We start from the raw sequence: 26,344 nt of genomic DNA, 5'->3' as shown, positions 1-26,344 counted from the left end.
CACAACATGTTTAACTTGACGCATTGTTGAAATATGATTATTGTGGGAGACGACCTGATGACGATCCGTAAGATATGACTGGAGCCATTTATGGACAGTGCCATCAACTCCAAGCATCCTAAGGGATTGTAATAATGGTTCGTGCTGTACGGTATCGAACGCTTTTGAGAGGTCGATGAAGATAACTAGTACATATAGTCCGTTTTCTAGCTGCTGAATGATAGTTTCAAGTAAATTAAATATTGAGGTTTGAGTCGAGTGACCAGGTCGAAAGCCAGACTGATTCCAATATAAGGCCCTATTATCTTCAAGGTATGAGCTTATATTTTTATTGGCCAGTTTTTCACAGCATATGGAGGCAGCGTCCAAGACTGAGAGAGGACGATAGCTAGCCGGGTCAGCTTTGTCTCCTTTTCTAAAAGCCGGGATAGCCTTTGCAGTCTTCCAGGCATCAGGAAAGATGCCTGTTGAGAATGACATATTGATGAGGTTTGCAATAAATTTGGAAATAATAGCAGCGAGGTTTCTTAGGATGAGCGGGGGAATGTTGTCTAGGCCACTGGCCTTATTGTGTTTTATGGACTTCAGGACTCTGAAGACCTGATCCTCCGTCACGATGTCAAAGTTAGTTAACTTCTTAGTTATAGTATAAGGTGGTAGATTATTGCTTGCATGTGAGGTTGATATCTGGGTTTTATCGATCAATTTTTCAGCGACATCTACAAAATACGCATTAAGGTAGTCCACTACGACCTGAGGATCCTCAATAGAATCATCATTTTGTTTAATTTTGGAAATAACTTGTTTTTTATGACTACCTTTAAGAAACGGAGTTATCGTCTTCCAAAAATGGCATGGTTTTTGATCTTAGAGAGATTTTCTTTGAAGTAATTTGATTTAGTATTCCGTATTAAGGTGACAACTTTATTCCTTTGCTTCTTATAGGCATCAGAAAATCTTTCACATAGCTTTGGGTTTCTGATTTTTGTCTTCAATTTGTCTCTCAAATGCATCTCATATTTAACTGCCGGTGTCAACCAGGGAGTAAGTTGTGTTGATATATGTTTATATTTATATGGGGCTTGAGAGTTAAGTTCCTTTATTATGATATTTTGGAGTATTAAGGCGCCATCATTAGGGGTATTAAACTTTGCAGCTGCTAAGGCCTCTTGGATGTTGTTAACAAAGAGGACAGGATTTAGGTTTCTATAATTTCGTACCATTTTAGTTTCTTTTATATTTTTAGGTCAGAGTTTTTTCCTTACGACACTTATGAGTTCGTGATCCGTGAAGCTAACAGCTACAACGGCTCTCTTAAGTTGGCCCACTAGTGACGTGAAATTCGATCAAACGTATACGAATTATTTGCACTAAGCTTGCACCATCTTGCACCATAAAAATTAGAGCTTGCACCGGAAGGGGGCGGTGCCCATCGATGAACTTAACTGGTGGGCCAACTTAACCCTAGCCCACCAGTATTTTCGAAAACACTTTTTAAAAACATAAAAATATTCACCGACCTTGCACCAGCTTGCACCGCCGCGGTTACAAAGTTATAGCTAATTATAACCTGGTGGGCGGACTTAATACGCAGCCCACCAGATGTCCGATCGAGGAAATAGTACGCGTTTCTATACGCACCGACCTTGCACCAGCTTGCACCATCAAAATTAGAGCTTGCACCGCCGCGGTTACAAAGTTATAGCTAAGTATAACCTGGTGGGCGGACTTAATACGCAGCCCACCAGATGTCCGATCGAGGAAATAGTACGCGTTTCTATACGCACCGACCTTGCACCAGCTTGCACCATCAAAATTAGAGCTTGCACCGCCGCGGTTACAAAGTTATAGCTAATTATAACCTGGTGGGCGGACTTAATACGCAGCCCACCAGATGTCCGATCGAGGAATTAGTACGCGTTTCTATACGCACCGACCTTGCACCAGCTTGCACCATCAAAATTAGAGCTTGCACCGCCGCGGTTACAAAGTTATGGCTAATTATAACCTGGTGGGCGGATTTAATACGCAGCCCACCAGATGTCCGATCGAGGAAATAGTACGCGTTTCTATATGCACCGACCTTGCACCAGCTTGCACCATCAAAATTAGAGCTTGCACCGCCGCGGTTACAAAGTTATAGCTAATTATAACCTGGTCGGTGGACTTAATACGCAGCCCACCAGATGTCCGATCGAGGAAATAGTACGCGTTTCTATACGCACCGACCTTGCACCAGCTTGCACCATCAAAATTAGAGCTTGCACCGCCGCGGTTACAGAGTTATAGCTAATTATAACCTGGTGGGCGGACTTAATACGCAGCCCACCAGATGTCCGATCGATGAAATAGTACGCGTTTCTATATGCACCGACCTTGCACCAGCTTGCACCATCAAAATTAGAGCTTGCACCGTCGCGGTTACAAAGTTATAGCGAAAGCAAACTAGGAAATCTAACCGATTTACTTTTGCAAGCTAAGTTGATAAATACTTGTTTCATTCTGTAACATTCACACGTACAGATAGAAATCGTTGTCAAACACCCCAAATTGTTTTCTAGATGTACGTGTGACCGTAGATTAAAGAGTTAAAATTAAACAATTTAGATTGGATCTTTTTATGATGTAGCGGTAAAGTATAACACCTTAGAAACCGAATTGATAACGTAGAAAAATAAAAAATTAGTTAGGACAACCCCCTTAAGTGTAGGAGTATCATTAGCCTATAGTAATAAATTATGAATTTATCTGTCAACTTCATATAAGCTCAATAAAAAAGCAATTGTCATATCATTGGTTTATTTTAAAATGAGTTTTAATATTAAGATATATTTCGTAAACATAATGTTCAACAACGATATACTCTAGTTATTTGACGGCTTTTTTTACCAACTAATAAAATTTTATATGTTTACAAAATATTAAATTGAGTAGTACACAGCATGTACACAGACTTCTTCTTCACTAGAGCAGTCTCTTTTCTTTTGGGCCATATCATCGTACACTTCCCATTTACCTCGGAAACCATCATCTCGACAGGAGTAGCATATGTAGTGACCCATGGAAGTATTAATGTTTTTACCTTTAAATCCAACTACGCCCCTGAGCTTCATATCTAGATCCTTAAATTTTAATGAAATTGGAATGGTTGATAATACAACGAAATAGACACCTTCGTAATCCTATCTTTCCTTGAAATTTGTCAGTTCTAATATCATGAAAGGCTTCAAATTATCAGTAGATCGGACTCTGTTGAATGAACACTTGTAGCATTTCTCTTCGCCCTGATTCAATTCTTCGTCCACCAGTTGTTGTAAGAGAGGTGCAAGGTCATTGGGTCTGCATTCGAGGGATAATATTCCCCTACGTTTTTGAATTACGGGCAGGGCGCAGCTTGCGTTTGAACAGAGGATTTCAAAAATGTATAATGGATAGTTTTCAAAAATTCTTCTCATTACTACTGGAACCGACTCTTCGCAATTAAAAAAATTTAATTTGTTGGGGAGAATTTGAAGTGGAAAAATTTCGGACAGTATTTCTCCCCTTTTTTGGTACGTTTTGGCTTTTACGGCTAAAAATTGGGATTTGCGAGAGCTCCACCATCTCTTGCTTAATTCCATCGCTATCGCAAATCGAAGTGGCTAAAACTTGCACAATTGAATCAAAAGCGCAACTGTTTGAAAAGCTGCAACTTTGCTTACGAATTTTCGTAGGGCGCAAATCTGTGCGGTTAGCGTTTTTAAGTAGGCCAATAGGCATGATTTTTTTTGGGATGTATAATCCGCGGTTGCCATTTCAGTTATAGGATTCAAATAAGAATCCCTTCTATTCTTTTTTGGAGGCAAATTTGTAATCCCCTCCAATTTTCAAGTGAGGTCATTTCTTCAGTGTGCTGCTTATTCTTGTTATGGCTTTTGAAGCATTTTAGGCAGCATCGTTCTTCACCATAGCCTTCTTCTCCTCCAGCAGAAACAGAACAAACCAAAATGGCGTGTACGGAAGCCTTTCAAAAATAAATTACTGATAAAGACGATTTTTTTGTGCATAACGTAGTTGTAAATGGGAACAAAGAAACGAAATAATCGTTCATTCATTTGAATATAAAAGTAGTATGTTCTAAAAATTATAACATTATTGGTTAAGTTCGTTTTTATTGATATTTTAGCTTAACTTAAGTTGCTATAAGCAGTGTTTCCACTCGGGTGACTTAATTTTCCCCTTTTTAGTTAACTTAAAAATTGACTTTCCCCTTTTTCAAAAGCCGTTAGCCCCCCCCCCCTATTTTCCCTCTTTTCAAAAGCCGTTTTCTCTGTAGTTTCACTCACGAATCACGCGGGAAACTAAATTTAAACGCATTAATTACCCCTTTAATTAATTGATAAATGATATAAATAAATTCTATAATTTTTCTAAAACTCCTAAATTGATTTTTTTCAACCATTACAGAGTTAACACTTGTGTTTAATATCACATTATTATATCACTTATTAAGTTATAATAGCACTTTAATGAATCGATTTTCCCCTTTTTCCCTCTAAAACCCTAGCTGTCCGTTTTCCCCCAAAAAGGGATTTTTGCCCTCCAAGTGGAAACACTGGCTATAAGTTTTTGATTTTCCCCCTTATTATTGTCCAGTTCAGAGAATTCATATTACCTTACATATCACGCATATGTGCGCACCGGAAGTTTCCACAGAACATGAAATGCAGTTGATAGTTTCAATGAGTACTTGAAAAATTTCAATTGATTTATTTACACATTCTTTGTAAAATTGTAAATAAAACCACTAAGATAGGTTATGCAAAGGCCAACTAACGAGAATTTGAAACGTACTGACAAATAAGCTTTGGCGCAACACTGGGATAGCAGTGACGTGGCGACAATTTCCCCCACCCCACTGAAAGGTCGTGCAAGAGCAAATTGCTTTCCTTTCCCCTCTTTCGCTGGAGATTTTAGGGTTCCTCGCATCTGCGGATTCTGCTTGGGCTTGTTGCGCGCCTGTGCAGGAGATGTTCGCCATTTTAAAATTTGGGGTTATAAGTACTAGGGGGAAACACTAGCTTTCGGGTCTTATGGTTTCCCTAGGTTTTTTTTAAATGATTGTTTGATTTGAGCCAGTCGATAACCTTCAGTTTTAGATACTTTAAATATGGTCACGATCTAACTAAAACCTCGAAACAGTATGACAAAGCAGGTAGTTTGTGACTTATCGTGTAACAAAGTCGCATTATGATTTTTACTGCGCGCTGCTTAGCCTATCTATTTACATATAGTTGAAAATTTCAAATACTTTTAGAAGATTCCTTTTCTAATGTTGGCATATTGGGTGACGTGAAACGACTTTGTATTTGTCCGTCATTAATTGTACATTCTAAAGAAATATAGGTGTTATAATTACATGTATCATACGAAATTAGCCCAAATATGACCAAATACCTTGAACTGTCTCATTCTCAATATTGTTTCTGACCTCTGTACAGGTTTTGCACGCATCACCGTTTTCATCATCTTGCTCCTTAAATATGTACTCAATTATTTATCTCTATTTTAGATATAAACTATCTATCAACTTACTAAATTCTTATCACAAAAAAGGCATGTGTTATTTCCTTTTGCCATTCTGGATTCAGATTCTGCTAATAAAATCGGAATGTCGTTCGTTTCTATAGAAATGCATTTTATTAAGTTTAACGTTAATAGTATTTTTTAAATATGAAATTCACCTGAAATGGAAGATGAAAGTGTCGGAGCTCTGGAAGTTGCACTTGCTGCTAGTTTCATAGTTCCTTCTATGGATTTAATGTAATCGGCGACAAATTCATCTACCCTTAGAGGGAGTTTTTTATGTCCAAAAATAATATGCTTCACGTCGTTAAAGCTTCCTTCAACAGAGGAACTGCTAGCGACAAGATTTTTGTTGTCAAAGTATGGCGTCATGATAGCAGTCCATAAAGGGATTAACCGAGATAAACGGCATAGGTCAACAACAATCTTTGGCTGGTATTGTACTCTTTGTACGCGTCTCGCTTTAAGTACGATCTCTTTATAATCTCTAAAAAAAAAAAAAAAAAAAGCAACCTCACACACATGTACTCATTGTATGCGTTTATTTTAATTAAGGCCTCTTTCATCATTTGTAAAAGGTTAATCATATATTTGTTCATAATAAATTTTCCGGCGGTCGTGGGCGGCTTTCTGCCTGTGCTTCGCCTCTCGTGTCTTCTTGCAGAGTCTGACCTCTCGGGGTCCTCTCTCTTCGCTGGTTTTGCTCTGGTGCTTTCTCTTGACTGTGGTTTTGCTAGACTTATTCTATCTTTTTTCCATTTTACACACTCTCCATTTTATACTTATCTTTAACCCCTGTTATGTACTAGATTACGATGCAGGGGTATACAAAAACACTAACGAATGTCACCTTCCTGAGGCGGTCAAAATGGCTGTCTCACTGGCCGAACGTTGTTTCGCAAAGCGCACTTTTGTCCGGGGCTGGTTGTTTTGGTGGCCGCTGTAGTGCTTAAGGCGGAGCAGCGGGGTACAAATACATATACTTATGTCACCTTCCTCGTTACTGTTGGATATTTCTGCGCGACATTGTTCCACGATAGCATAAACCCACTTATCGAAACCCTCCATATCAGTAGCATCAACAAAATCGGAATCTACTTGACTGTCAGTAGCAATTATATTATCTTCAGTTTCGCTGTTCAAGTTTTCCGATATTAATGTTTGAACCGAATGAATATCCTCTTTAACACCGGTGGATACTCTTCTGGTCAACCAATCTTTTCTTCGTTGACAGAGAGTTGGTTCCTCAGTTTCACACGTTTTCCCTTGCGTTTCACAAAGTGAAACTGTAATAACTGCTTTAAGCAAGTTTTGTAAATCGGTCAATTCAGAACATTGCAAAATCTGGCCCATAGCTCTTAAGTAAAATGCTTTCGTTCTTCTTATTTGATTTCTCAAACTCGGCCAGTCTGAAATTAGTTTGATGGTATGTGCCACGTCACATCTCACAAAACAAAACGGAAATATTGGATCTGCTTTTTTCCGACAGACTGCTGAGAGCAATGTAAGTGACATGTCCGTTACTACGGTCTTTGGCGCAATACCTCCAGTTCGCAACCATGTATTTAACCAATAGGATATTAAATCAGAGTTGTGCGTTTCAGACAACATTTGAACGACTGTGTATTGTTTATTAGTATTCTGGTCTCTGACCACCGCTTGATAAAGAAATATATGGGAGCTTTTTTCTCCGGAAGGCCATTGAATCTTTTTAACTACGCTCCCCGTAGCATCTATTTGCAATTGCGAAGCGTTCGATGAACAGTACTTTTGGTACACATGTATTTGTGATGCAGACCAAAAAAACACTTTAAATGGTCTTAAACATAGTTCTCTGATGACCCCTTTATATTGTCTCATATCCATCATGATACTCAGCGCGATCACAGGATTAGCATGTAGTTGATTTTTTTTAATGCTTCATGTTTGGCGACGCTAAGAACGTTTGTTGAAGGTAAGTCATTCGGCTCCGCTTCACCGAATTCCATAATATCATCGGCTTTAGTTCTTCTTAGGGCGCTCGGAGCTATATTTTTCTCTATCATGTCTTTTACCGCTTCAACCCTAGCCAAACCAGACAACTTCCTTTTCTTCAAAGGGTCATGTTCCATATTAAAGTTCCTACGATTCTACATCTAATTTCAACTTCATCACCCTTTTCTGGCTCGTGCTCTATGCCTCCAAAAAATTGAGCTTAACAAATTGTACAGTAGCCAACGATCTGAGAATATATTCGATCTGCAGCACTTATCGTGTTCCGTTTGTATGCCATTACACAAGGCAACTTTGTTTCTTTAATAAATTGTCGATTTATGATATTTGTCCAAACGCCTTTCTTGAAAACTAAATATTGCCTCGTTCGTTGATTTGTATTTTTCGGATCACTCCTCTGATACGTTACTACTTTTGGTGACATTTTTTGGTAATCCTCAGGAGAGATAAAGATATTAAAATACCTGGTTTCCTTGGTTGTGTTCGAAGGAGATGAATCCGAAGATGATTCTTCTTCTCTAAAGCTACTTTCTCCTTCTGATAGTGATAGATGGGTATTCGAATCGTCTAACTCATTGGTTTTTTCTTCGGTGCTTTCAACTTCGAGAAGAGCAAAAAATTTGTCATAGTTTCTATGAACATATGTGTAAAGAGCATTTTCACTCATGGAGCCTTCTAACGCGATGGAAATTCTGTTCCATATATTTTCTCTTTTCCCAATGACACGACCACCAGAAGGATGAAAAATTTCGTCTTTATGCGCTATTATTAAGTTATTAATATTCGCGACCTCCTCTGCACTCTTTTTATTAAAAACCATTTCATCCACTATTTTATTCACTAACTAATACAAACATACAAAGATTCGTGTGCTAGAAATACCACTGCACGCTGCAGCCGAGGCAACAATTCTAAAACTAAAACCAAAAATGCGAAAATCGCGTCAGCGACCGAGAGCGACGCATTTCGAAGGTCATTTGACTCATTCCATTATCGCCCAGGAAAAAGGGACGGAAGGAACCTATCTTTTATTTTTAGTGGGGTGCAACCGTTTAAAATTACAAAAACTTTAACACCAAAAATGACCAGACTCGACTTCTTTTCGATCGTCGGGGTCGGAGTCAGAGAGGGGGAAATGCCATAAAATTTAACGAGCATGTTTCATGCTTGTAGAATTGGAGGTTTCGAGGTCGAAGTTAAAAGGGTCTAAAAATAAACAATTAGTGCCCGAATAGAGAAGAGATCCCTATCTACTTTTATGCGTTTATGGCTTTCAGCTGGGTTCCCAATCTCGCTCGCTCTTCTTCGCAGCTTTTTGTTGTGGTTCATATTGTTACTAGAAAATAACACGGGCTTTCTTGGAAAATTAGTCAGTCCTAGGAGTGGCCGCGAAAAGCAAAACTAAAAAGGTGAAGTGCCAGATGCGATTTGGTCGAGTGTAAGAGCGGTGGTGTTCAGACAAGAGTTTCAGTTTAGAATTAAAAATATCGTTTGTTCTCCCAAAAAAGACTATTTATTTGACTTACAAATCCGTAACATAGACTGTTATACAGGGTGTTAACTAAATAATGGACCAGGGCGAATATCTCAAAATGTGTTTTAGCTACGATTTTGAAATTTTAGGGTGTTATAGAGCGCTCAGGGGGTCAACCAACTATGAAAATGTCAATGACCTTCAAGGTCGTTCGAAAATTAACTTGAGAACCGTAAGAGCTACGAAGTTGGTTCCAATTAGAAAAGTGTTCCCCGTCACATTTTATGGCTAACTAGCTTTGACTCGATCTGATTTGCGAAATAGGAAGTCGAGAAATGTTAGTCCAAAATCAAGAAGGTCGTTAAGTTGATAACGTGTTAAAGACGATGTTCAACTGATAACTTTAAAAGTACTCTTGTTAGAGTACTGAAATTTGTTAGACAACCTCATCGTGGTTGAGGGTCTTTAGTTTGAAAATTTCGGCTCCCAAAACGCGTCTTCCGCACGTTATCAACTTAACGACCTTCTTGTTTTTGGCCTAACATTTCTCGACTTTCTATTTCTCAAATCAGATCGAGTGAAAGTTAAGACCTTTTCACACGAGCCAACTTTTCAAATCAAACTGCTGAGTCAGCAAAAATGGATCAGTGATCCAGTTTTTTCTCGCGTACTTTTTTGGTGGATCAACTCATCGAACTTTTATTCACACGAACCAACTACATGTAGTTGACTAAACTCAACTTGACTCGATCATCTAGTTGGGTCAAAAATTTGGCTCGTGTGAAAAAGGCCTTTAGTTAGCCATAAAATGAGACGGGGAACACTTTTCTAATTGGAACCAGCTTCGTAACTCTTACGGTTCTCAAATTAAATTTCGAACGACCTTGAAGACATGGTTCAAGGTCATTGACATTTTCATAGTTGGTTGACCCCCTGAGCGCTCTATAACAACCTAAAATTTCAAAATCGTATCTAAAACACATTTTGAGATATTCGCCCTGGTCCATTTTTTAGTTAACACCCTGTATAGGGCCCTCATGCTTAGTAAAATACGTCATTTCAACTCAAAATGTGCCAAAAAATGTCATATTTAATTAGTACGAATACAGAAAAACTTATTAAAGCTTAAGATTATAAAGTGGCCGGAATAACATTCACTCAACCAGAAAATGAAATAAAAACAATTTCAACACTGAGTTTGCGGGTGAGTCTTAGGCATAGGCGGTGTAACCCTTCAGGTGCACCTTCCACCGAATACTTATTTTTTTTATTTAAGGGGTGTTATTTGCTTTTGATAATACATTTAATAAGTCCTCGAGGAATAGAAATAATAATGTTTTAATTCAGGATAAAAAAGCTGATACTCGATACAAAAGATACTATAACGCTCGAAACAAAAGAAACTATTTACATTAATTAATGAACGGGTCTTGAACATTTTTGATTGTGTGTATATAATGTACTTGTTTGGCTATTTATTAATAATTATTCTTGAGAATTCCTTAACTCCAATAAGCCAAATGTCTTAGAATTCAAAGATCTAATAAATAAGAACAATCCCGCTTGTTAAATAGTAATTAAAATTAACGTTAACTAAAATTTAAATTACTTTTGAATGCCACATAAGAATTGAATATAATTTATACAGGTCATACCCTCGCTTTATATTATAAAATTAAGTTAATTAATTAAACAGTTTTCTTAAAATAAAATATAAACTCAATCCCTGCCTTCAGCCAGGCTAAAATTAAATCCCTCGTATAATAGTGCTAATGGAAGTGTTTTTCGCTCAATGGTGCAATACACGCCTCCCCTTCCCAAAATTTGGTGCAAGGTCGGTGCGTATAGAAACGCGTACTATTTCCTCGATCGGACATCTGGTGGGCTGCGTATTAAGTTCGCCCACCAGGTTATAATTAGCTATAACTTTGTAACCGCGGCGGTGCAAGCTCTAATTTTGGTGGTGCAAGCTGGTGCAAGGTCGGTGCGTATAGAAACGCGTACTATTTCCTCGATCGGACATCTGGTGGGCTGCGTATTAAGTCCGCCCACCAGGTTATAATTAGCTATAACTTTGTAACCGCGGCGGTGGAAGCTCTAATTTTGGTGGTGCAAGCTGGTGCAAGGTCGGTGTGTATAGAAACGCGTACTATATCCTCGATCGGACATCTGGTGGGCTGCGTATTAAGTCCGCCCACCAGGTTATAATTAGCTATAACTTTGTAACCGCGGCGGTGCATGCTCTAATTTTGGTGGTGCAAGCTGGTGCAAAGTCGGTGCGTATAGAAACGCGTACTATTTCCTCGATCGTACATCTGGTGGGCTGCGTATTAAGTCCGCCCACCAGGTTATAATTAGCTATAACTTTGTAACCGCGGCGGTGCAAGCTCTAATCCAACGCCGTATCCATCCAACGCCCTTTCCATCCTATGCCGTATCCATCTCACGCTGTTGCGAGCGTTTCCATCCTACGCCGTATCCATCCAACGTCGTTTCCATCCTACGCCCTTTCCATCCTACGACGGTTCCAACCTACGCCGCTTCCAGCATATGCCATTTCCAACGTAGGACGTATCCAGCAAACGTCGTTTCCATCCAACGCCATATCCATCCAACGCCCTTTCCATCCTACGCCGTATCCATCTCACGCCGATGCGAGCGTTTCCATCCAATGCAGTTTCCATCCTACGCCTTCTCCATCCAACGTCGTTTGCATCCAACGCCCTTTACATCCTACGCCCTTTCCATCCTACGCCCTTTCCATCCTACGCCGGATCCATCCAACGTCGTTTCCATCCAACGCCCTTTCCATCCAACGCCATATCCATCCAACGCCCTTTCCATCCTACGCCGTATCCAACTCACGCTGTTGCGAGCGTTTCCATCCTACGCCGGATCCAGCCAATGCCCTTTCCATCCAACGCCGTATCCATCCAACGCCCTTTCCATCCTATGCCGTATCCACCTCACGCTGTTGCGAGCGTTTCCATCCTACGCCGTATCCATCCTACGCCGGATCCATCGAACGCCCTTTCCCGTGATTTCTCATAATTATTCGTTGATTTCTAGTGCTTTCTCATAATGTTTCGGATATTTCTGGTGATTTATCATAATTTTTCAGTGATTTCCGGTTATTATATTAAGTGGATTTATCCCGTGATTACCTACGATTTGAACACCTGATTACTTAAGTGACTATCCCCTCGACTCTTATATAGCCTTGGTAAATAACGAATCAAAGTGAGAGCTATTTGCTACGTCATTTTGGCGGATAATTTTTAAAATAAGCTTTTCAACAGGTCAATATGTTTATTTCAGATTCACTAATTATTTCGATTTATACTAATCAAAATGAGTTTTTATTAATTACTTATAACTAAAATGTAATGTAGAAAGTATTAGATTGTTGTTTTGAAATATGGCGTCTGTAACGCTTTAATACCAGGTGGCGCTAAAAAAAATAAATTATTTATTTCTTTTTATAAATATCTGTTTTCCTTTTGGTTACATGCGGTTTTATTACATATCGTAGAACAACACTTAAAACAGTCTCTGAATGGTTAGCAGCAAGAGAAGCCGGGTTCGATCCCAGCTTGTGGTGCGCTGGATGGAAATTAGGAACCACTACTACCGCGTTGAGGTTGTGATTTGTCTACCTACCGGTAAAAAGGGGTTTTCCCACGACTTCTGTGTTTTCCTTTTCTCATTAAAAGTTGTAGAGGTTTACAATTAACGTTAAGGCAGCTGTGGACTCGCGTGGCATGAAGGACTTGCTATCACCCTGCTAGGAATTGTAAATCAGCCCCCTGTTTAAAGGCATTAAAAGTCGCTCGATGATTTGGGCTTTAAGTAATGCCTTGGGTATTAACCTTTCTGATTATTATAATTATTAAATAAAATTATGTTCGTAACGTTTTTATACGATTTCTGCGAGACGGCTCCCAGAAAACGGAAATATTAAAAAAAGAGTAACACTATTCTTTCTTTCTTAATTTGCATTAATTGAGTTTTGTTACTGTTGCATAGTTATTGCTACACTAACAATTGTAAGTCTTATATTTAGCTACACGTAGCATACATTTTTTGAAGATTTCTTTATGTTTTTCTTCATTGCATGTTCGATTAGTTAATTTAGCCTCTGGGAGTACGAATTCGAAAAGTCACATAAAAGCTCAGTTATTAACTTCTTTTCATTTTTCGCCGATTGCCTCTCAGGGTGGAGTAATGGGGATATTTATATAAAATTATTATATCAATTCAGCTATGGTAGATCATTACAAGGTTCTGGGTTGTTTAATGTGAGTCATCTAAAATATGGCCCGGTCCCCTTCTAAAACTTTCCCTTTTATAAAAAGCCGAATAGTTAAAATGAAAGCAATTCCTTATTGCGTATTATGTGTTAATATTTTTATAGTTAAATGAATTTATTTAAATTAGTTTTTATTTAGCTAGACATTTTTTTTAAATTTCCTTTATTATATTTCAATGAAAATTTCTTAAATTGTAAAGTATTTTTCATCATAAAAGCTAAACATTTCTAACTCAATACGTTTACACTGTTAAGTTTCAATTTATTTTTAAGATCGTGATTGACCCCCACAGCCAAATTTACTTGAGTAATAACAGAATATATGTGGTCAATGTACCTACTACACGTTTCTGACATTAATTTTTCGAAAATTATTTAATTCATCCTTGTAATTTCATTTTGCAATAAATATTTAAATGAAGACCTACCGTTTTCAATTGGATTCAAATCCTTAAAGAAAGTAATAACAATAAACATTCGTTATTCGTCCCTTAAATATTAGAAAGTAAAAAAAATAATGAATTTTCAAAACACATTTCCAAATATAATATTTATAAAGAAAATAAACATTAATCTGAAACTCTTTATATGACCTTCATATACAAAACATTAAGTTGGAAAAACGTGTACTACGTTGAGTATACGCTTTTCCCCAACTTTTTTTCTGAAATAATTTATTTTATACATAAACCTTTAACAGTGTGACCGGTTAGAGTAATACTTACAGGGCATCCAGGAGACGTTAGCCACTGATTTCATCCATGCTGTTTCATATTTTCTACAGTTTTTTGGCTTCAATATTTTGGATCGTTATCCTTTATTTTAAAAAATGGTTAATTTTTTAATGAAATTGAATTTATAAAATGGAAAAGTTTAATCAATATTAAATTCTAATATATTCTATGAATTCTAACAAGATTTTTAGATTCTTGAATACTGATTTATTTAAACCCATTTACGGTTTAAAAAAACACTATATTGCACAGAAAAATTGTGTTCTATGGTTTGCCCTTGGCCGTATTAACTCCTGGACATGGAATGGAATTGACGATATACCACCATAACCAAGCGTCCTCCTAAAAACGTAATCCCGGTCCTATCCTGAACGGTAGAATATTTTTTAATATAATTAAAATAAATATTACCAACTTTATTGCCTTAAACAAATTTCAAATATCAAAAGAACAAAAAAAAACTTTTTAGACCAAAAACTTTATTGAATAAAATGAGAAACAAAAATACAAAAATAACATTTATTAGAACGCTCACGTAATGTACAATTTATACGTACGAGAAACTAATTTTGAGCTAGAGTTATTCAAAGGAGATCTAAGAACAAATTATTCGCCGTAAATGGCTTGACCGTGCTAAGGGTTATTTATTTTAAAACACGCGTCGTCAAGGCTACCAATAAAATAAGCAGGCATTGTTAAGACTACCAAAGGAATGAACTCACGTCGTTTGCTTATAGGACTCCTAGCTCAGTCGCGGCAAAACGATCAACGCGACGCGAAATTAGAAAAATTTCATATTTTGCACACGCTTCACTCGCTCGTGGGTGAGCTTGGATTTTGAAACGACGCATGCGTGTGCGCTTAAGATTAACTTGGGAGCTTTATGTGTGCCTTGCACGTATGCGTTGTTTCAAAAACCAAGTTCGCGCACGAGCAACGAAGCGAGTGCGAAATTTGAATGTTTTCTAATTTTGCATCGCTTGCTTTGCGTCTCATGTGTGCAGCCACCTTTAGACTTGTAACAGTTAGAGACTGTCACGTAAGAGCCACATTTAAAAAAGAAGACCACTTTACTTTATAAAAAGAACTTATTGATTAGTTTGAAGTATAAAAGAAAATAAATGAAGACTATTTATTTAGTTAGATAAAAATAGCCAGCATGTTGCTACGCCGTTTATTTGAAGTAAACTGAAAACTCTATACATACAAAACTGTTAAAGAAAACGTAAATTTTTTATATTAAGATGAGCCATATTAGTCAATCTATTTTTTAGTAGTGAACTTTGCTATTTCCAACACCCTCTCTCAAAGTACTAATAAACAAACCAAATTAAAAACTTAATTAACTACATAATTTAAACCGAGTAACGAAATAAATTTTTGAGTTTTAACTCTGTCTAAAGGTTTGGTTAACAAATCAGCTACCATCTCTTCTGTAGCGCAATATTCAAAAGCAAATAGATTACGCAAATCTTTTACAAAATGAAATCTGGTAGCTATGTGCTTCGTGTGATGAGTAGTACCTTCGTTCTGAACCATCTTCAAACAGCTTTTATTGTCTTCATAAATTGTAATTGAGACATCCGGTTGTTTTAGATCGTCCATCAGATTTCTAAGCCATAGTGCTTCCCGACACGGTTCGGCCAATGCCACATATTCTGCCTCCGTCGACGAAAGCGCCACATTTCCTTGTTTACAGCTTGCCCAATTGATTGGATATTCTATCCTTCTGATCACCGGCAAAGTCCGCGTCTGCGACTTCTTGACGTTGCAATTCGTTTTTCAAGTAACCGGTATCCATCGGCGTCTTTTCTGGTTTGGCATTTTCCATGTGAAATCGTTTAAGTATACGAGAGATATAACTGAACTGATGAATATTATAAACTCCGTCGCTGTCTCGTTCTACCTCTATACCCAAGTACAACTTGAGCTGCCCTAGGTCACAGACAGTAAACTGCTTAGCAAGAAATTGATATACGTCATTGATGAATTTGTCATCTCCGACAACAATCAAATCGTCGACGTAGACAAAAACGTAATACCAATGATCTCCAATTTTCTTCAAATATAGACAGGCGTCTGCTTGCCCTCTCTGAAACCCTTCATCTTCTAGGACCATATTGAGAGGTTCGTTGCACACACGAGTCGACTGTTTAGCCCATAAGTACTTCGGTGAAGCTTACATACAAGTTTTGCAGTTTCTTTGACAATAGTACCCGGAGGTTGCTTCATATATATTTCCTCGTCCAATTTTCCATTCAAGAAAGCGGTCTTGATATCAAAATGGTGCAATTTCTATTTCTTGTAACTCGCTAACGTAAGTAAAGTTCTAAATGCCGCCTGTTTTCCCACAGGAGCGAAAACTTCGTCATAGTCGGTGCCATATTTTTGCGGAAACCCTTGCGCCACTAGTCGGGCATTGTACCTACCCAGCAAACACAAAAGTCCCGGGGATATCCATATATGATCCGAATCTCCCTGGTAGGTCATATCCAAAAATCCCAAAAGATGATATTGTATGGATATCCATGTTTGATCCAAATATCTTACAGTTCATACATCCAAGTTTCAAAATCTAATGCATATCCCTGGGACGTCCGAATATCGGAGACTGCTTATGTCCAAAATAAAAAAAATTGGTAAGTCTCTTTAATATCCCAGGGATATTAATTTCAATTTCCGTTTCCTTATTATTAACATTCGCGTCGGAGCTTCCTAATTAATTGAAACTACTATAAAACTTCTCAAAATATGTAATAACGAGAAATACATATTTTACATACGCAGGACTACCGATATTATCTGCATAGATTAATTAAATATACAGCAATTTATTAATATTAGTCTTAAATCTATAAAAAACGAAGTAAAAAAAATTTGTAAATATTTAGAAGAATTATTATCAAAATTCCAATTAATCAAATATGATTATTTTCAAAATTAAAGTAAAAAAGTATAAAAAGTTTCAAACTTGGCGCTCAATTCTTAAGAATATTCTCCCTTTTACATTTTATCCAATTTATAATAATATTAGAAATTTAGTTTTTATTTATACTAAAATAAATATTATTCTTTAAATAATTTTAGTAATTTTAATAATTTCGAAAATTAATATTTTTATTTTATCACGGCCAACTTCAATAGCACGTGCTATAGCGGCAGCGCGTGATCGAAGTTGGCCGTGCCTCTATTTATCATCCATGCGTACTAAATTGTTTTGTTTGGTATTTGGTAACGCCAGCATGGTAACGCTTTTACTAGACGCCAAGGCCCATTTTCAACACGTAGAACACTAATAATTCTGTCGGCAGTAATACGATAAAAACTTAAATGAACTATTAATAAGAGGTAAGCAATTTTTTCATGTTCCAGTCAGTAATACAAAAGTCAATATGACTTTGATATCTTACAGTTTTCCAACCGTTCACCTAAGCCTAGGTAATTTGTCTTAAATTTTAACCAGCTTGACTTGCACTTTGCATTAAATTTGAGTTTGACGTTGCTGCTGGAGGAAAAATGGTTTAAACAAGTAAAATGTATGCCAATTTTTCTATTACTCTTAATTGTGAAAAAATAACCCCAACTAGACTTAAAATTTTATTTAGTGTAGCTGGCTTTTTCATTTTGGGGCTCGCTGCTAGTGATAAAATGGATTTACACGAGCAAAATTTTTCAATTCACTCTGATTGAGTAAATCCGTTGGTTCACATTACAGTTTGGAAGGAAGAAAAGGCAAAAAAACTTCAAGATCTAATCACAATGAAAATTATCCTTAGTATATTGGTCTAGATTTCTTCTCATTGTACATCTATTATTCACGAGCAATAATTTATTTCTAGCAGCCGTTAAACGATCAAAATGCGCTGCCAATTCTACGATTGCTGAAATTGAACTAATAATTAAAGACTGGTCACACCATTGCCTAGCAGGAAGTAAAAAAGAAAAACCTAAATAATTATAATATTTAAATAACTTTCACAATGATTTTGGAAGCAAAGAACTTTTTAAATAAAACCTTGATCAAAGGAAATTTTAAATCTTATAAGTGGTGTATTTAATAAATCTTTTGATATCTTTCGTCATCATGCCTAGCTCCAATCATAATATTAAAAATGGTTAATTTCACTTAATTCTAAATCTTATTAATTTTATTAGTTATGTTAATGTGATGATTCTTGCATTTACACCAATAATTTAGCTATATATAGCTAATAATTGGTTTTAATGCAAGAATCGTCATTTTATTTAAATTTATTTATTTATTTATAAATTATAGTCATTAATAAATTTGTATCCTTTATAAAATAAAAATATATTTATATGGATATTTAAGGAAAATTTAAAAATCCCCAAGACCTCTAACGTACATAATATGGACATAATAAATATCTATAAGATATCTTTAGAATATATATTGGATACCCCTAGGATATATTATATCCTGGTCATATCCTAAATATGTTATTTTTTGAATCCCTGAGATATCCCTACAACATCCCCTGGATATTCAATATCCAGGGGAAATTCCCTGCATCTCCAAAACCATGACATCTGGATATCTATGGAATATCCATGTGACGTAAAACCTGGATATTTGGATATCTCACAGACATCATAATGTCCAAAGGTAACGTGCCATGGATATCCAATGGAGCTATATGTGTTTGCTGGGTACTGACGTTTCCCAATGCATCGACTTTCGTTTTAAACACCCACTTACAACCTATGGCTTGATTATTTGAAGGTAAATCTGTCAAAGACCATGTTTTCATTTCTTCGAGAGCATGCAATTCTTCGGCCATTGCGGTTTCCCATTCAACACGCTTAGGACTTGAAAACACTTCTTCTAAATTACAAGGATCTTCCAGATTATTGCCTTCGTATTCCACGTTCAGGACTTGGATTAAACATTCCGGTGGTACTCCTTTATTCGAACGGTTTGAAATTCGACGTTTCTTCACGTGGGTTTCATTATTCTTGTCAGCGTCACTGTCTTGATTGGTATCAAAATTTATTTCTAGTTTATCATCGATACTACCACCAAACGGTACATAGGATCCCTCCACGTTTGTAGATTCTTCCAAAAACCTGACGTCTCTACTTACAGTTACCAGATTCGTCGACGGGTCAAAAAGTCTATAGGCTGTTGAAACTTCTTCTTATCCAAAAAGAATTAACTTCTTGGCCTTGGTATCGAGCTTGCGACGTTTCTCGTCCGGAATGTGAACGAAACAGGTGCATCCGAATTGACGAATGTGACGTAGATCAGGTGCTGTCCTATAACAATATTCGTATGGCGTCTTCACGAGAGATCTACTTGGAAGTCTATTTTGCAGATAACAGGCCGTTCTGACTGCTTCGCCCCAAAACCGATTGTGTAATTTAGCGTCTATTAGCATACTTCGTGCCATATCGGTCAAGGTTCGGTTTTCCCTTTCCGGAACCCCATTTTTTGCGGTCAGTTCCCATTCAATACCTTCAATGCGTAGAAAATCTTTAACTTCTTGATTTACATACTCGCCCCCTCGATCAGAGCGAAACTTCTTCGGCTTCTGATTGTATTTGGTCTCGCAAAGACGTACAAAATTTCTGATATGTTCCGCAAATTCACTCTTATTCTTCAAAAGTGCGACAATACAAAATCTACTATAGTCGTCGATCAGCGTCAAGATATATTTCTTACCATCTGTTGTTGCTGTCGGCATTGGACCGCAAAGGTCGGTATGTATTAGGTCTAACGTCTTCTCTGACCTGGTAATGGAAATCGGAAACGGCAGTCTGGCCATTTTCCCCGCAATACAACTTTCGCAGATTTTCAACTGATCACAGCCGGATAACTTGATTCCAGTTCCCAGTTGCTTACTGATGATAAGCTTGATAGTCACAGGATCTCGATGGCCCATACGACGATGCCATAAGTGAATACAGCCCTTCAAATCTTCTTGCTTCGCGAACATTACTTTGTTCCTCAGATTTAACTTGTAAAGCTCACCAGTAGAGGATGCTGTAGCTACGACGTGGCCTTCGTCATTGGTAATGGTGCATAAGTTTTTTGAAAACTTTACTCGCAATCCCCTTCATGAACAGCTTCCGTGCCGATATTAAACTGCCTTTTAGCTTCCGTACGTACAATACGTCGTGGACTTCGACTTCCTTTACTGAAACTTCCGCGAGGCATCGTAGTTGTCCAGATCCCTTTCCAATTACTTCCAAAGTTGTCCCGTCAGCCATGTATACCTTTTCGCGAAAAGTAGAATCCAACTTCGTGAAGAAAAACATGTCATTTGTCATATGACAAGTAGCTCAAGAGTCGACGAACCATCCATTTTCATGAGTATCGCTACTTAGTTGAAACACCGTATATTGAAATACCTTCCGTTGGATTTGACTCTTGGGATTGTTTCGCCACTTTTGCTTGCGATTGCTCTATTCCAGCTGCACCATCCTTCAGTTTATTAATTAATGACCAACAGTACTTTTTAAAGTGACCTGTTTTCCCGCATTCAAAACATGTAGGCTTCTTTCGACCTTTGGACTTTTTCTTAATGCTTGTTTTCAACACAGTTGGCTTAGAATCAAAAGAATAACCTTTACGGCAAGTCTCTTGTCGTCATTGATACTCTTCAACCTACTTCCCTTTAACCAATTCCAAGGTCAAGTCTTTCTCCGGTCTTGTTTCCCAAGCCATTATCAGTGTTTCGTAACTCTCGGGAAGACTGCACAGCAGTAGGGCTACAACCAAGTTTTCTTGTAAATCTTCGCCTAAGCCCCGCAGGCGGTCAACAATGTCCAACATCCCGTCAAGGTGTTCTTCCATGTTACCGGACTCGTCGAGTTGACTACGACACAGCCGCGTTAATAAAAAGGCCTTACTGCAAAGCATGCTCTTCTCGTGATAATTCTTTAACGCCGTCCAAACACCTTTCACCGTATCTTGCGCGTGAATTTGAATCAGCTGATTATATTCTACCCGAAGGCCAATTGTCGCTCTTGCCTTTTGATCTTTCTTTGTCCACTCGTCTGTTACAGGCGACGGTGTGGCTTTGGATATTACTGACCATGTGTCCTCCCTTATGAGAAGCATCTGCATTCGAAATTTCCGTACTTGGTAATTTGAACTGTTTAACTTATTAAACTTAACAGTAGTTCCGTCTGCCAAGTCGTCCCACCAACAGTTGAAAATGAACACGTCGTACTATTTAATACTTCTACAATATAGGCGCACTAGACCCATTACCTATTGATTAGTTAGAAGCATAAAAGAAAACAAGTTGGAAAGCCAAAATATACCTCTCCTCGGAAGAGTTTCTAATTTTCAGTGAAGTGTAAAATGTATCCGTGGTTCTGTGGTAGAATGTTCACCTGACGTGCAGGAGGGCTCGGGTTCGAATCCCGCCCAGTACTAACGCAACTTGAAAAATATTTATAATACACCCAATGACAACAAAAAACCGGCCCTTTTGGAAAAACCTTTTCCCTAATTCGAAGAAACTGCGTACGCAGCGATTACCCTTTGCCCCGAAAATGCGAACGCGTTCGCAGGCCTGACAGACACGGTGGTTGTATAACCCCTCCTAGGGTACAAAGTCCCCTCGAATAGGTAACAAGTTGGCAAGCCAAAATATACCTCTCCTCGGAAGAATGGTCCCTAGTGGTATTAATTTCTCGACACGATCCCCAAAGATATCTCCGCAATTCAGAGTTATTTACGAAAAACGTTTTCTCGGTTCAAACCCTGCCTGGTATAAAATTTTAATTTTAATTTAAATAATTGAGACGAAACAATCGAGTTTAATTTATTCAGAATATTATAAATTAAGTAGTTACAACAGCGAGTTAGACTTACTAAAACAATGCACAATTGAATTTAACCCTTTTTACACTACATGTTTATCAGTTTAATATAATACTAAGCAAATTTTAATGAAAGAAATATCTACAGATGGTATTTGTATTTTTCTCGCTTACGAAATACTTGCCGCATCTTTAACGCTCATTTTATTTCAACGCTCGTAGACTTCCAGTTGACGTTGTGACACATACCGCATGAAAAAGACCAATGCCGTCCAATTTCCAATATCATATAATGACTCGCACACCCAGGAAATCATTGACTGCGTTAGAAATCGTAGATATCCAAATATCCACACCAAATATATTTACTAGAAGCAAAAACCTTACCATCAACAAAGCACAGAGAGCCACTTGACTAACCGCCAGCTCTTAAAGCAATTAACGTTAAATTATCTCCTTTGAATTAACACAACTATATATAGGTCGTTAAGAATACCCGTAAATAAATAACAAAAAAACTAACAAAGTGGACCACCCACAGGGTCTACCCTTTAACCCTCTAATCTCGGCTGACTGCGCTAAAACAAGATTTAACCTTTAAAATTTCATTCGTAAAAAAACCAGATTAGGCCTTCATAAATTCATTAATAAAAAAAGACTTTATTACCTATTATGCTTACGATGCGTGTCTTAATTTCAGTGAACCTAAGCAGCTATCGGTGGTTCTGTGGTAGAGCGCTCGACTGCCAAGCCGAATGGCCTGGTTTCGAAACCTGGGTGGCGCATTTGTTTTTAATCAATAGAGAAAACGCTAAATTAGAATTTCTTCGATGCAATAATTTCAATTTCAATTCTATTTCAATTAAACCAAAATTTCGTACTCTATTAAATACGCTTCCGATAAAGCTGAAGGTCTAATTTTCAATAAAGCGTAACAAGTGTCGGTGGTTCTGTGGTAGAACGTCCGCCTGTCAAGCAGGAGGTCCGGGTTCAAATCCCGCCCGATGCGATCGCAAATTGATACTAAGACGAATACCGTGTACAACTGGTGGAAACCCTGCCATTGGACGTTGAGAGGTAGCATTACACTCAGCACTCGGTCCGTCCCTAAGTCATTAGGAAGAAGTTGGAAAGAAAACGCCCATACAAACACAACAGACTCAACATGCACAACCATCAGAACACAAACACAACAAACTCAACACTCACAACCTACGCATAAACATTACAAAAACTTAATACACCGAACCGTCACGACGGTGAGCGAAAAAACACATTCCAAACCAAACCGCAAAGGACAACGTTAACGCTCACCGTCAGAGATCACAAGAAACTGCGTACGCAGTGATTACACTTTGCACCGAAAATGCGAACGCGTTCGCAGGCTTGACAGACACGGTGGTTGTATAACCCCAGGGGACTTTGTCCCCTCGGAGAGGTAAAAATAGCGAGCATGCTGCTAAGCCGTTTATTTGAAGTAAACTGAAATCTATATACATCCACAACTGTTAAAGAAAACATTTATTTTTACCTCTCCGAGGGAACTTTTTACCCAAGGCACCACCTTAGTCCTAAGTCATCGAGCGACTTTTAAAGCCTTTAATTCAGGTGGCCGGGTTACAATGCGTAGGAGGGTGGTGGCAAGCCCTGCATGCCACGCGTTCGAGCCAACAGCTCCCTACACTAACTATTGCCGTTAACCTCAACAAGTTTTTGTGGAAGTGGAAACCGAAGATCTCGGGGGAAAACCCCTACAACCACCGTGTCAGTCTGTCTGTCTGTCTGTCTGTTTGTCTGTCTGTCTGTTTGTCTGTCTGTGGGTCTGTCTGTCAGGCCTGCGAACGCGTTCGCATTTTCGGGCCAAAGGGACGTACGCAGTTTCTCAAAATCTCTGCGTTCGCAGCTTCTCGAAGGGTTGGCAAAACCACCGTGTGACGGTGAGCGTTAACGGATGCATTTGCGGTTTGGTTTGGATGGTGGTTTTTCGCTCACCGTCGTGACGGTTTGGTGTATTACGTTTTTAATGTTTATGCGTAGGTTGTGAATGTGGAGTTCGTGTTATGTCAGTTGTGAGTGTTGCGTTGGTTGTGTTTGTGTTTTGATGGTTGTGCATGTTGAGTTCGTGTTATGACGGTTGTGGGTGTAGAGTTTGTGGTGTTTGTGTTATGATGGTTGTGGATGTTGAGTCTGTTGTGTTTGTACGGGCGTTTTTTCTCCAGATTCTACTTAATGACTTTGGGACGGTCCGAATGCTGAGTGTTATGCAACCTCTCACCGTCCAATGGCAGGGTTTCCACCAATTGTTAACGGTATTCTTCTTAGTATCAATTTGCTATTAATTGGCACTGGCCGGGAATCAAACCCGGGTCTGCCTCGTGCAAGAGATTTACTCTAACCACTCAGCCACCAAAGCTTGTTAAGTTACGGTGTTTTTCTAAAAAACAGCTTTGGCGAATGTCATTTACAAAGCTATAACGTTAGGTACTATAATTTATTCTACATCATTTTAAATATTTATAAATTATATTAATCTTATATTTAATTAAATATTTATAAATTATACTAATCTTAAATTTATTTAAATATTTATAAATTATATAAATCTTATATTTAATTAAATATTTATAAATTATAATAAATTTTATATTTATAAATTATAATAAATTTTATATTTATAAATTATAATAAATTTTATATTTATAAATTATAATAAATTTTATATTTATAAATTATAATAAATTTTATATTTATAAATTATAATAAATTTTACATTTATAAATTATAATAAATTTTATATTTATAAATTATAATAAATTTTATATTTATAAATTATAATAAATTTTATATTTATAAATTATAATAAATTTTATATTTATAAATTATAATAAATTTTATATTTATAAATTATAATAAATTTTATATTTATAAATTATAATAAATTTTATATTTATAAATTATAATAAATTTTATATTTATAAATTATAATAAATTTTATATTTATAAATTATAATAAATTTTATATTTATAAATTATAATAAATTTTATATTTATAAATTATAATAAATTTTATATTTATAAATTATAATTAATTTTATATTTAATTAAATATTTATAAATTATAATTAATTTTATATTTAATTAAAAATTTTAGTATTTTAATGTAAAATTTGATCGTGATCAGGAATTGAACCCGGGTCACAAAGTAATAATATAGCGCCACCGTGTGGGGAACTATCAATTAAACCGGGTAAAAAATATAATATCTTCAGTTTTTCGAACTTTAGTCAAATCTCGACGGTTAAAAAATACACAAAATGAAAGTATATAAAGCCGTTGCCGTAAATATAGAAGATCTATTCTTTCTTTGTTCTTGGCTGTCAGACGAAATACTTCAGGACGGGGTCCTGGTGTCGGTCAAAAGTTATGAGGTAACTTTGCGGTTTTAATTAGTATGACCGGTCTTTAAATTGTGTTTCGCGTTTGGAACGTGAGTGAATGGACTTAAGTGTATGAGCAGTGCGTGTTTAAGACTGAAAGCGTTAAAGTAATTGTGAACTAACTCAAGTCAGCTGTAAGATAAAATTGTTATTTTTTGAATTGGAATAACCTAATTATACCCTTGAATTATCAACTCAACCTGTGAGGCTAATTAAGTAGATTGGAAGTAATTAGTATCGAACAGCTCTCAGCTGTTAATTAAGACGGAGTTTATAGTTAGGTAGTTTGAATATAGTTAAAATTACTCGGTATAATTTATGATATTTACTTAAGTGTAAGTGTGTTTTGGTATATGTTTCAATCACGATGAACTAAGACAAATTTTGTCTTAGACACTTGAGTACCAGTTCTGTAATATTACATAGAAGTGATATATATTGTTGGGTCATTGATGAAAGTTAAATCTAGAACGTTCCATAGACTATTCTGAATAAAAATAAACATTTATAATTTTGCATAATTCTGGTTGCAATTTTATTTTCTAATCACTCGCCCACAACGTTACAGTTCTGGCAATCCCGAATAAAATTTTCGATATAACGTCGACGGGAAATTATTCTCGTAAATTTATCGCGCGGCCTTGGGGAATATTCGTTTAACAAAATTTCGATATACTATCGTTTAATTAAAATAGGCCCGATTTCGTTAAAATTATAAACCAAAAAGCGAACGGCCGTTATTATACCCTCTGTAGATATTTATTTCATTAAAATTTGCTTCGTATTATATTCAACTGATAAAAAGGGTTTAATTCAATTGTGCATTTTTATAGTACGTCTAACTCACTGTTGTAACTACTTATGATAATCTGAATAAATTAAAATTGGTCGTTACGTCTCAATTATTTTATTTATAATAAAAATTTTATCCGGGCGGGATAGAACTGGGATAACATTTTTAACAAATAACTCTAAATTGCGGAAATATATCTTAAAGGGTTATCTCTATAAATTAATACCACTAGGGACTATTCTTCCG

General features: G+C 36.8%; 1 protein-coding gene across 1 annotated transcript; it reads right to left on the bottom strand.

Annotated features, from left to right (window-relative positions):
• Positions 1 to 3,775: 3,775 nt before the first annotated feature.
• Positions 3,776 to 5,799, bottom strand: LOC149930873 (uncharacterized). The gene is made up of 6 exons (XM_090159489.1): positions 5,724 to 5,799; positions 5,575 to 5,663; positions 5,437 to 5,515; positions 5,291 to 5,371; positions 4,655 to 4,728; positions 3,776 to 4,003 (listed from the first exon to the last, which is right to left on the bottom strand). The coding sequence occupies exons 1-6, from the start codon at positions 5,779 to 5,781 to the stop codon at positions 3,809 to 3,811; spliced, it is 576 nt and encodes a 191-aa protein (XP_090015615.1). The 5' UTR covers positions 5,782 to 5,799; the 3' UTR covers positions 3,776 to 3,808.
• Positions 5,800 to 26,344: the final 20,545 nt, after the last annotated feature.

Source organism: Leiobunum rupestre, chromosome 9, assembly GCF_980474605.1.
Source record: "Leiobunum rupestre chromosome 9, qqLeiRupe1.1.hap1, whole genome shotgun sequence".
Lineage (NCBI taxonomy): Eukaryota > Metazoa > Arthropoda > Arachnida > Opiliones > Sclerosomatidae > Leiobunum > Leiobunum rupestre.
The sequence above is the reverse complement of the archived record's forward strand: the minus strand, read 5'-3'. Positions and strand labels throughout refer to the sequence as shown.

Bases quoted from the DNA above. Each gene is read 5' to 3' on its own strand.
- LOC149930873 (XM_090159489.1), bottom strand. From the start codon at position 5,781: ATGAAACTAGCAGCAAGTGCAACTTCCAGAGCTCCGACACTTTCATCT. The intron at 5,516-5,574 runs GTAAGTTGATAG...TACATATTTAAG, and splicing joins TTTTTTGTGATAAGAATTTA to GAGCAAGATGATGAAAACGG. The intron at 4,004-4,654 runs GTAATATGAATT...TATTTTTGAAAG, and splicing joins ACATATGCGTGATATGTAAG to GCTTCCGTACACGCCATTTT.